We start from the raw sequence: 12,123 nt of genomic DNA on the forward strand, positions 1-12,123 counted from the left end.
CATGAGCACCGGCCCAAAGAGAAATGTATTCATGTAAAATAAAAACTTAAATTCAGATCATTGTGTTGCCTGGCTGTCAACCAATCATGAACCAAATAAAAAAAGAGACTTAAAAAATGATCTCATTTGAAATAACTCCGTAAGCACCCACTTAGAGCTTGATAAGCACATAATGATAGGATGAGCAAAATCAGGAGTTGCTTCATTGTACATTTCAGCAGGACATTTGGATGAAATTTAGCCATTTGTGGAATTGCATTGAAGTCAATAAGAAGGCTAAATGTGTTTTGTAAAGCAGAATTGCAGAGACAATAATAATTCCTTGCAGTGAATCCCCTTTGCACCACAAGGGGCAATTCACTATTCCGGCTGCCTTTAGGCGATCCCTGAACACTCATCTCTTCATGGAAGCCTATCACACCTCCGAATAGACATTTATCACTCCCATCAGCTCATCACCCATAGTTATAACCTTTTGTACCTCTTGCCTCACCCTATTAGATTGTAAGCTCTTATGAGTAGGGCCCTCTTAATCCTCTTGTTTTGATTGTATTGTAGCTGTACTGTCTCCTTTTATATTGTAAAGCCTTGCTCAAAATGTTGGAGCTATATAAGTCCTGTATTATAATAATAATAATAATAAAAAAAAAAAATGATTAAATACTCCTTTTTCTAGAGGTAGGGGAGTAAATTATTATTATTATTATTATAAATAAATAAGTAAATAGAGGTACTTACTTTATTCATACTTTATTCTATAGCCCAAGGAAGTGAGGAGTAAGGAAAGTATTTCTGTTTATTACTTATGCCTAGAAAAAAATGAGAAATTAACTCTTGAAGTGAAGAGAGGGACCTGGAGTCTACGTTACTCACTTCAATATTGCCATATTGGAAAAAAAATGGTGGAGAGATGTGGGTATATTTTTGGAGTGCTGTTGAAAAACATTGCTGTGTTTACTACTTGTGTGCATGTGTGTGCACGGTGTATGAGATTGTGCTGTCATTAGAAAGCGCAGATCACTGGCAAAATGCATTGAATCAATCATAATAGCTCTGTGCCTTGTAATTGCTGTGATGGCCAATCACAAAAATCACAAATTTAAATGCCGCAAATGTTTATATTTGGGCGCTTCCCTTCCCCTCAGAACAGAGGAAGGGGATTATGGATGATTTATGAATGAAGTATTCATTACAGACCTGTATATTAATGATGTGCTGAATTAGTGCACCATTACCAAGCAGTATATCTTAACCACTTCAATACCTGCATGTCTCTCCAGCTCCACAAATTGTGGCAAATGAGATCCCCTCCTTTCAACTATCCTGAGCCTGTTCTTGTCCAAAAAAAGCTTATCGTAATGTTAACCATTAATCTTTCTTTATATACAAAGTCATGTGATCACCTTGGCAGTGCTAACATTGAGATCAGTTGACTTTTATAATGAAGTCATGTACCTTTCTTTATAAGCAAAGGGTTAGCGTTAGGGTTGGCTTTGTTTATCAACAAAGCCAGTGATCACCATGTCAGAGCTTGGGTTATTTTCCTTCCAAACAAATTTTTCCTAAGCAGCCATCAAAATGTTAATCTAATTTTGGTTACGTTTCAACAAAAGCTCAATCTTTAATTTTGTTGTGGATGTGAAATTTCTTCCCAACAAGCATTTTTTATATTTTTAAGCTACGCTCATCCTGAAAATCACTTCCAGTATATCTCTTTTGTATATCTAAACCCAAAAACAAGAATGTAAAATATTGCAGTTTACCACCTAAGATGTGGTTGCTGCATTCCTCTTTTTTAGTCTTTTTCCCTTTATTTTCACCTGGTAATACAGTCAGTAACACACTTCCAGTCCTAAGATGGCCATACTCATTCTCTACTCACTAACAGATGTCTGTATTAGGACAACAGAAACAAGACAGCACTACAGAACACTGCCCCTCTCCTATTAGCCATAACACGGTTCTGTAGTCCTTGAATGAGCTGCTCTACGTGTGACAAATGTGCCCATGTAGCTTATGTACCTTTTTTTTAACTGACCCAAGCATGTTTTGCAATGCCGATTTAGCCACATTTTTCACTCCCTTTATGCCTGACAAAATTTGGGACTGCTACCAGCATTTGGGGCACCATCAGGAAATAATAGCACCACAAGCGTGATGCATATTTTGGCACAATTTTGTGTATTTCCAGAAATGTGGGTAGAAATGCTTGTTTCTGCCAAACGCGTTCCAAGAATGCCTAGCAAACACAGGCAGAGATCACAGGATGTTATCAGCTTACATCATTTCTAAACGTTGATTCAGGGCCAGTTCACACTACAAAAACGCACTCTGCGTACGTTTTTGCTTACAGTTCACACCACACTCCGTTCCGATAGAGTTTGATAGTTTGCTATGTTCCAGTACAGTTCTGTGCAGTAAAAATGCAGCATGTGCTACTTTTGTTTCTGCACCGGAAACTGACTGGAACTGACTGCACTGGTGTGAACTATGGCCACTGGAATACATGGAAAACACTGTGCATGCATTTTTTTATGGAGAAAAAAACCGCACTGGACTGCATCTAATGTGAAGCAGCTCTAAGGCTAGGTTCACACCTATGCACTCTGCTTTTGATCCATTTCTGCAGCACATTTTGCATTTTTGCACATGCATTTTTGATGCGTTTTGTGGGGGGGGGTTCTTGTTGCTAGGTAGATTTAAAATGAAAAACGCAGCAAAAATGCAGTGAAAAAACACACTACATGCTTTTCTGCGGTGTTTCCATTGAATTCTATAGAACCAAAAAGGTACATTTTTGTGTTCAAAAAAGTCCCTGACCCTTTCCAAAACATACACGGGTGAAAACATAGAGATGTGAACCTGTCCCATAGGAAACCATGTTAAATGTACTGTAGTGCGTTTCTGGAAAACACTTAGGTGTGAACCTAGGGTAAGATAAACTTACAAAACAGGTGTAACAAAAAAAGTTTATTTAACAAGCTCATAGTGACCAAATAGGAGAATTTCATTGTTAAAGTTTACATAAACTTTAAAGTGTTACTAAACCCACAACAGTAAAATCAGTCTGTATATGCACTAAAGCATGCTTGTTATACTCCCTGTGGAACCTAAGGGGTTTATCCTCTGCATTATGTAAAAAGGCTGTTTTATCCTTTCTTCTCTGCCCTTCCTCTTGTTGAAATGACAACCTGATACAGACTGAATTTGTAACCAGAAGCACATGCTCAGTTTGGTGTGTATTGCTAGAGAGTTTGTTTTTTTTCTTGGGAGAGTGCATGTGATCAGCACAGAGCCAATCAGCACTGTCTATACAGAGGGTCAGGCCTTTCACATCTTCCTAGAGCAGAAAGAGAACTCCTACAAGCTTTAACCAGTGCTCTGCTGAAGTCACAAGACTGCTCTAAATGCTAAAGAGAAAAAGTATTTAGCAGTTTATATTTACTAAAATAATTGCATTTCCTTGTTGTATGTACTGTGGGAGATCAGATAGTGAATGCAGGGTCCTGGTTTTAGTAACACTTTAAATTTGACATCTTCAAAAATTCAAAAGGGAATATTATGTGGACACACTAAAATGTAATGGTTTTTACTGGAAATAAAGTAGGCCATGTTTTTAAAAATACAAAAATGCAACATAGATGGTTCTAATGAAAGTTTTCTATTGGTATTAATCCAAGTGTTTAAATGCAATGTTTCTCCTTCACAGGTTATGGTTATCACATGAGTAAACCTCAACCGTAAGTATCCTTTGGTTTCATATGTATCACTGTGAATTTCAAACTGCTAGCAGCTGACTTTAGTGGGAGTTATACCGAGGCAGCCAATCTGTGTATGTACAGTATGTGCCCAGGTTGCAGGCACAGGAAGTACATTGCTTTTTTAGGACCTCATTAAGGCTGCTTTTAGGCATTTTCATGCCTCTGACGCAACTCTATTTTAGCCAATGTGACAATGGACATTGTGGCATTTCCACTCATACTATAGAGCAGTGTTCAGGGGCATGTGCCTTGAACCTATGTTTGAAGAGGAGCTTACTGGCATAATTTATATATTTACGTGAGCAAACACATTAATGCATTCTAGTTGCTAGAATAAATGAATTTTCCAGCCAGCAGAATGAATTTACACGCTTATGCTTCTAAATGCTGTATACCTGTAGGCACATAATTCAGCTCCTGCCAGAAAGATCTGGTGTACATGGGAGTATTTTAATATGGTCTTGTGAGTGACGCCTAAGGAGAAATTTGGAACAAAATGAACATTTTATTAGGGAACATGCTTAGGCACAGCTATGTTCTTTGCAAATCTGTTAGAGCTTAGGTTCACTTATGTGGAGCTTTACGCCCTTTAGGCCCTTCAGGAATCCACAGATTATATGACTAACCTTACCCTATCCTGGTGTATGGGCCTTCCAACATACAGCTTCAACACTGTAGAACTCACTCCCCATGTCTATCCGGCTCCATCTATTAAAAAAAACCCCAAAGATGCACTGGTTTTGCCAGGCTTATGGGATGTAATACCTTTAACAATAATGCTTCAGGCTCCATTCACATCAGTGCACTGCGGTAACACGTTTTATTACTGCACGCATTCCCACAGCACACGAAAACGTGTTTTTCTTGCAGGTGCAATGTGGTATCATTCATTTTTAATAGCACCCAACACACCTTCCAAATGCACGCACATTGCAGCACACCACACATGTAGCTTATATTAGGCCTAGGAGTGGGGATTTCACTAAAGGATCCTGGAAAATAGGAGAATCAGGCCATGGTGGTAATAGGTAGGGGGGAGGGAAGGGTGATAAGCAAATCATCAATTAATAAGCCGGAGAAGTGAATGGAATGAAGTGCACAGTGATCAGGTCAAATAATAGATCAGATTATCACTACTTCTTTTTTCTCTACAGGAAAGAGGTCAACATGAAGGAAATTTGCTTGAGACCCCCAGACCTGATTCAGTATAAAAAGGAGGATCTCCATATTGGTAATTAAATATTTACCCAACTGCTATATGAGTTTGTTTTCACAGAGTACGGTGCATAAAGAAATGTAATTATGTTATATAAGCAGCATACATAAAAACAAAACAGAAGATGCATTTAAAGTGACACTAAATTATATCTTTGTCCTCCAAAAATAATTCATACACATCCACTATTTATTGAGCCGGGAATCTATCTTTCATGAAATCATTTCATATTGTGTTTTTCTGCCTACTTGTAATGTCCCCTGTGAGCTAACAAACCTCTACTTTTCCCCCTTGCTTCTTTATTTGGATCGAGCAGTGCAAGATCGTTGCGGCCATGTTCACTGCTCTATGCACACTACAAATTCCATAGTCTATTGTGGAAGCAAGTAAGAGAAGGTGGCTATGTTTCTCCGTACGGTGGGACCATGGAGAATGAGCATAGCCACCTTCTAACTGAAAGGCGGATTACAGTTGCAAAGAAAAAAAAAACAGATTTGGAGGGGACAACTGAAGGTGCATTTTGAGTGACGAATACAAACTAATGTCTTCTGTATATAAAAAAAAATTGCTATAGTTGTAGGGTCATCCTGAGCCAGTTGAAGGAAACTGAAAACAAGCAGGCTTCTTATGCAGTCTAATGAAGACGAAAACAATGAGAGCCTGGATTGACAGTGGGGCAGTCATCGGTCCATGTCTTCACCAGGGAATTTTGGGAAATTGATTCTATAAAGCAGGCTTATAAGGCTTACTAGAAAAAAATAAACCAATAAAACTTGCTGCTTTTGGTGTCATAACTGTTCTAAGTCTTCAATAGCAGGGAATTATAGAAAATATCAAGGTAGGTGCAGTATCTTTGTTGGTTCAGGAGCCCCTTTCCTCTGTAGTATAGTAATGGATTTGCCCCTCCAAATAGGCTTACTAACAGACTACACCAATAGAAGCCTAGATTGTCCCAAGGGGGTTTACCACATACAGTATATTGTACTTATCCAGGAATTATTTTTCCACTTAGGGAGGCTTATTGACTGTTCATTTATTGGCCTTTCACGTAAAAATGGAATATATTCAGAGGTCCTTTTTACTTCCAAAGTGGGTTTTTTTGGTTAATCACATAGTGGCATCTACCCAGAAATCTTTAGTTTAAAAATGTCGCTGTATGAAATGGGTGTCATGGGAAAGGGGGTTGCTGAACATGTTACCTGTTACGTCCTAAATACGGGTGTAACATGTAATATGTTCAAAAGCTGAATTTATCCTTTAAGTGTTTATTTGGAAAACAATTTATATAAAACAGCATATACAAGCCAAATAAAAATATAACAACAAAATACTACACAGAATATAACTGTTTACTATTTATAGGTAAAGTTGATCCAGGGAATATCCGATTGCCTTTCGGGGGATCAGGAAGGAATTTTTTCTCCTGTAGGAGCAAATTGGATCATGCTTTGCTGTTTTTTTTTCTTCTTCTGAATCAACTGTGGGTGTAGGATTATAAATTGTTTTTGTTTTTTTTATGGTTGAACTGGATGGTCTTTTATCAGCCAGACTAACTACAGTATGTCTGAAAAAACAGTGCAGCGCTATAATATTATAAATAAATATTAAAATAGATGTAGAATATAATCAATGATTTGTTTGATTTAACTACAGTATGTAACTATGTAAAATAAATGTAGTTTCCTTTTGGATGCTAATCAGGAAAGCTGGAAGTGCTACTGAAGATATGGAAAGATTGTTAGTGTCAGCAACATGTATCCAAAATAGTTTACAAATGTATTTTTATGCCTTTAAAGAAGTTTTAAATATATAAAACCTAAAATATATTTGCTACCCAGATTATAAAAATAACATCTTGAAGGAGCGTGCTGCCATGGACAGACCCTTCACGCCAAAGAACATTGACTTAGACCTCGGTAAGTAAACCTCTTGCTCTCTTATTCTGACCACTAATTGGTAGCTTTGGCTGAAGCTGATTCTTATAACAGGCAAGATTCATCTACATCATAAAGAAAGATCCAGAGCAGAAAACAGTTCAAAGTATGCACTGTACACACAGCAAGAAGATTGTTAGCTGAGACGCTATGAAAACCTCAGTCTCTGGGGACCGGCTTGGCAAAGGGGAGGAGTGTGGCTACAGAGCAGTGAAATGATCCTCACTGGGTTGGGCATGGAATTCTGCTGTTTAAAACTAATCTTTTAGAGCGAGCCTTAAAGTGGAACTAAACCCTCCTATACTTTACAGCCACAGAATCTGTAGCCTCTATTTGATCTGCAGTTGCCATGGTGCTGCACATGTGATTAGTCCAGCTACTTGATGGCTTGACAGTTCGGTTAAGAGCACAAGCAACCTGGATAACTATCATTCTATGCATATTTTAAATGTAACTGTTTTGGGAAATACAGTACATTGTAAGTTTGTCGATGGGTTTAGTTCCACTTTAAATTGATTCCAAGAGGGTCATTCCAATTCTGATATGGGCAGAATAGAGCCAGGCCTACAATCCTCTGTGGAATAAAGTGCAGTTTTAATTTGATCCAAATGAAACTTGCAGTGCCGCTCTAAGCTGAGACAGAGATCTCCCGTCCGGTTGCAGTGAAGAGTGCTGGCATCCGTGCACCAATCAGAGGTGTGAGAGCATTATCAAAGAGAAGAAAAGGCGCTGCTCACCAACCCAGTGCATTAGTATGTAGATGAATGTGGCCTTAGCTGATATCACTCCAGCCACACTCCATGACATGTTTTGCCCACACACTGGGGACTTCGCCCCACCCACCTCTGTCATGTCATGGGGTGTGGCTGGAACAGCGCTGGCTGACACCCCATTCATCTACTCAATGTACTGGGTTGGTGAGCGGTGCCTATTCTTCTCTTTGATAATGCAGTTTTACTTTATTATATCTCTTTGGAAGGAGTTCTTTACAGCTATGGAAAGGATTTTTTTCAGTAACAGAAGAAAGTAACATTATGCTTTTTTTCCTGCAGAGCTACGCAAGGAGTACTGTAAATAGGACTGAATTCTTGCTACTGGCTGGCCCAGAAGCTGTAACTTCTACTAAGAAGAGGACCTCATGGGTTCTGTGGTGTTTTTATTCAATCTGCGTCTTACACTTTGTGTCTTTTCCATGCTGATGCTATTCTCAGCAGCAGATATATTTTCTGAAACCATAAACAGTACATTAAAGACATTTGAAATCCCTCTATGGAATGTATACGGTACATTGTTCTAAATTCTTATTCTGTCAATGCTTTCTATCTACTTACAAGAGATAGGATTCAAGGATATGGATAACTTTGCAGGTACCTTGTTACCATGGTGATAGTTTCATAACTGCTTACTGCAATAGCTTTTGGTAGGATTTCTAGGCCTTGAATAGACAGCAGCAACTTACTGTGTAAAAAAATATACTGTTGGCTTCTCATTTGGCAAACTTGATGAATGCATCTGCAGTAAAAAAAAAAAAAAAAAAATGAAATTGAGTTTAAAGAAAAAAAAAAATACGCCATGTAATTCATATGCTGTCACAGATTAATCCCAAGCCCAGTCTGGTAGCCTGGCAAATCTGGCATTTAGCAGTACAGGCTGGTGCTTCATTGACTATTTATGGGCTGGTATGTCCCAACTATTCACAAAAATGGAATATATTACAGCTTACCTATCCATAGATGTGGTGGCTGCATTCGATTTTCTTGTTTTGTGTCTTTTTTCCTTTATTTCCTTCTAGTGATCCGGCCAGTAACACGTTTCCTGTCTTAAGGTGACTACTTTCAGTCCTCTGCTGTATCTATGGGGAAGAAGCATAGCCCCCCTGGACAGTAGTATTGTTAATCTGTGAAGTTGTGTTAGATGGACAAGTAGATTTCAATGGGCATTTCATAAGTGACTAACAAACTAAAAAGCCTAACTGCAGCTATCACTTTTTTTAACAGTCACATAAACATATTTTTTTTCTTTTGTGATTTACATAAAACCAATAAAATTATATTTAAAAAAAGCTGACCATAGTAAGCACCTCTGTCAATGTTAAATGGTTTGTCTCAACCCTTAACTGCCTTTTCTGCTGGACAGCTTGGTCTTTTAAAGGAAGTTGAAAAATAACAGACTTACTGGTCAGATCACAGGTGAAAATAGAAGCAAAAAAGTCTAAAAAAAAGAAAACTAATGTAACCACCATATCTAAGGACTGATAGACTGTAATATGTTACATTTTGTTTTTGGGATTACTGACACTTTAAAATGAAAAAAAAAAAGTCTCAGGCTGTTAAAGGATACTTATTGTTACTTATCGCTACTTATCACCATGATATTCCTTAAATTGATAGGAATAACTAAATTATGTTTTAGTTATTCTTAGGGGCCCTATCACACATAATGATCTGTTTTATTGTGTGCATGTATGCAGTACTAAATGCTTTACTGTAGTGCACTGCATTGTGTTGTGCATGTGCCTTGCTATTCATCTTGAATGGCACCTCAATAAACCTATACAATGCACGGCAACCCACCACAATGTACTGTATGTAAAAAGGTGAAAATAAAATAGCAGGAGTGGCATCTCCTGTGTTAGGGCCCATTCAGAAGAAATGGGCTATGGTAATGCAGCATAGTAAGGCATTGTAAAGTGAATTGTGGCATTTGTGTTACCGTAAAGCATAAATTGTGTGACTGGGCCCTCACTGAGACCATCACAAATCTGGTACACATAGTGAAAGACAAACCTCAATTTAATGAGGCTTTGACATCATGTTTGCAGCACAATATGGTAATTTAGAATGGCAAAATTGGGACTCCATGCATCTTTGAAGCAGACCCCCGTCCATCCCACATGGATAGTAAAATGAGTAATAAACAGAGTTGGTCCTTTTCGAGGAGAGCACCAATAGGCCGGGATAGTCCAGAACTGAGACGACTCAGGCCGATCAAAGGGAATCAAATTGAAAAGAGTGATCTCATGTTTAGTAAAGTCATGGGACCAATAAGTATATTGTAGTTGTGATTTATGAAAGTGTCTAAAGGAAAAATTGGACCAAACAGATATGCTTGTAGAAGCCAATTAAAATCTCCTTTTAAACTATGAGAGATTGAGGGGAAAATCCAACTGACCACTAAATATACATTTTTTTATGGATGATACAGAAAGTAGGCCTTTAATGAATGAATTTATTATATTTATCCCCTGGCTTCAACATTTTCTGAATTAGTGACCCAGGGAAAGTAATTAGACCAAGATATACAGTGTAAATTCCTAACCTGCATACTCCCTCTAGGTTAGTGGCTGAAATTTCCAAAGCCAGAGAATCAGAATGAGAGCCAGGTAACTAGCATTTGCAAAATTGGTGATCAGCATTTAAAGTATATTTCAATTTGTTTTTCAGGAGAGGATTCCTTCAATCTAGGCGTCTCCAAACTGTCTACACAAATGGCCAGTTTACTGACCTTCAGACTGTAGGGAACCAGATTGTGGCCAGTGGGAGTAGAAAATGTCCCAGATAAAATGGGAATGAGCAATGTCTCAGGCTTGGTGGTCATTGGAAGTATATAAATGACATAGTACTTGTGGTCAGTGGGAGGAGGAAGAGTCTCCCCTCATTGGTGTTAGTGGAAGGAATAGTGCCCTATCATTGGTATCACTAGCAGGAATTATGCCCCACTGTTGGTGTCAGTGGGAAGAATAGTGCCTTGTATTAGTGGGATGAATAGTGCCTCAAAGGCTGAATAATGTCTAGCAAAGGGGCAGAATTTGGGGACCACTGTTTTAATCTGACCTTTTCTTTATACTAATTTCCTATCCCGGGGGCCATATAATTTAACAAATCCAAGGCAGTGGGGTTTTCCTGTAGTATCTATGGATTTAATAAAGTATTGGTTTACTAAGCAGGTTTGGGGCATAGTAGTGTACACATTGGGATTACTAAATTCAGGATATGAAACCAAAAGACAGGACTACATAGGTGTGAAGTTGGAATAGGCTAAGGAGTATATTTAAAGCAGAGACGTCTATATATGTACATTGTTATAGGCCAGTTGAGAGAGCAGTGAGTGACATACTTTGCTCATATTTTACACTTGATTATATATTATATTGATTACATTGACTTTGCTGGTTCAATATTAACATTTTTTGTATAATTGTTTAACTATGTCATCTTTTACATCAAAGACAATAGTTGAAAAACAACCAAAGATTGTATTGTGACATGTATGAAATTGTCAAGAGAACTACAGAATCATCATGTGCTTGATCTGACAGTAAACTGTAATAAAGGTGGTTTTTATAATGTTGATTTTGCTGTTTATTGCACAAAATATAACAGACATTGGTCTGTTTCATCCTAGGTAGGACTCATCAGTGTACTATGTGAGCTTGTTTAATGTAAACATGTACTGGGAGATGGCTGACCTCTCCTTCCTAAAATTCTAATTTGCCTGGCAGTAATATTCAGTGCTTTTAAAGCTATGGGCTCTGAATGAGTAAGCAGACCGGTATTTCAGATTTTACTGTCTAGTAAACCTGCAACCCTCTCTTCCCTACCCCAAAAGCAAAAGTCCTTTAACCCAGTGACTAGGTATATGGTCATGTGACTGATGTACCATGGCAGCTCAAAGCAGTATTCTCTGCAGTAGAGGTGTGTTAAAAAAGCACATGGTGCTGTAATCCACTGCAGGTCATCACACACCAGGTCCCCTGCTGCCATCTCCTTTCTTTATGTTATAAGGGCTGGGATATTGAAATTAAAGGGTATGAAAATTTGTCAGCATGCATTACAGCACCTCAGAAGCGCAAGTCCAGCCTGGACCCAGTGCAATGATTATGTGATCAGACTTTACAGCAATATTCCATCTTCCATAACAGGAGTCTGGGCAGAGGATTGTGTGTATAGCACCCTCTAAGTTAGAGTATAGGCTGCTAGGGAAATTTTGTTTGGCTGCTCTGTAGCTAGTGGAACAGTTGTTGATTGCTTTAGCTTGCTCAGTGTTCCACAGACTGCTGGTCTGATTATTTTCCATTGCATTTTAGAGGGTTCTGGAATCACAGTGGGAGGAATAGCAGAAGGGCAGTTTGAATATTTATGGAGACTCAGCCAATCCCTGGGGAGGTGTGCCCAGTAGGTGGCTGGAGAGCACATAAATAGTCTGAGGTCTG

The 12,123-nt window shown here is 38.4% G+C and overlaps 1 protein-coding gene across 1 annotated transcript in view; it reads left to right on the forward strand.

Annotated features, from left to right (window-relative positions):
* The window catches only part of MXRA8 (matrix remodeling associated 8), a 52,525-nt gene extending 41,264 nt beyond the window's left edge, over positions 1 to 11,261 (forward strand). Inside the window, exons 7-10 of the mRNA XM_089675940.1 lie at positions 3,710 to 3,740; positions 4,916 to 4,992; positions 6,816 to 6,893; positions 7,964 to 11,261. Of these exons, the coding sequence (XP_089532066.1) occupies positions 3,710 to 3,740; positions 4,916 to 4,992; positions 6,816 to 6,893; positions 7,964 to 7,989 (212 nt within the window). The 3' untranslated portion in view covers positions 7,990 to 11,261. The remainder of the gene's footprint in view (positions 1 to 3,709; positions 3,741 to 4,915; positions 4,993 to 6,815; positions 6,894 to 7,963) is intronic.
* The last annotated feature ends 862 nt before the right edge of the window (positions 11,262 to 12,123 follow it).

The sequence above is a fragment of the Staurois parvus genome, unplaced genomic scaffold (assembly GCF_062004578.1).
Source record: "Staurois parvus isolate SC_StPar_1 unplaced genomic scaffold, SC_StPar_1.0 ptg000160l, whole genome shotgun sequence".
Classification (NCBI taxonomy): domain Eukaryota; kingdom Metazoa; phylum Chordata; class Amphibia; order Anura; family Ranidae; genus Staurois; species Staurois parvus.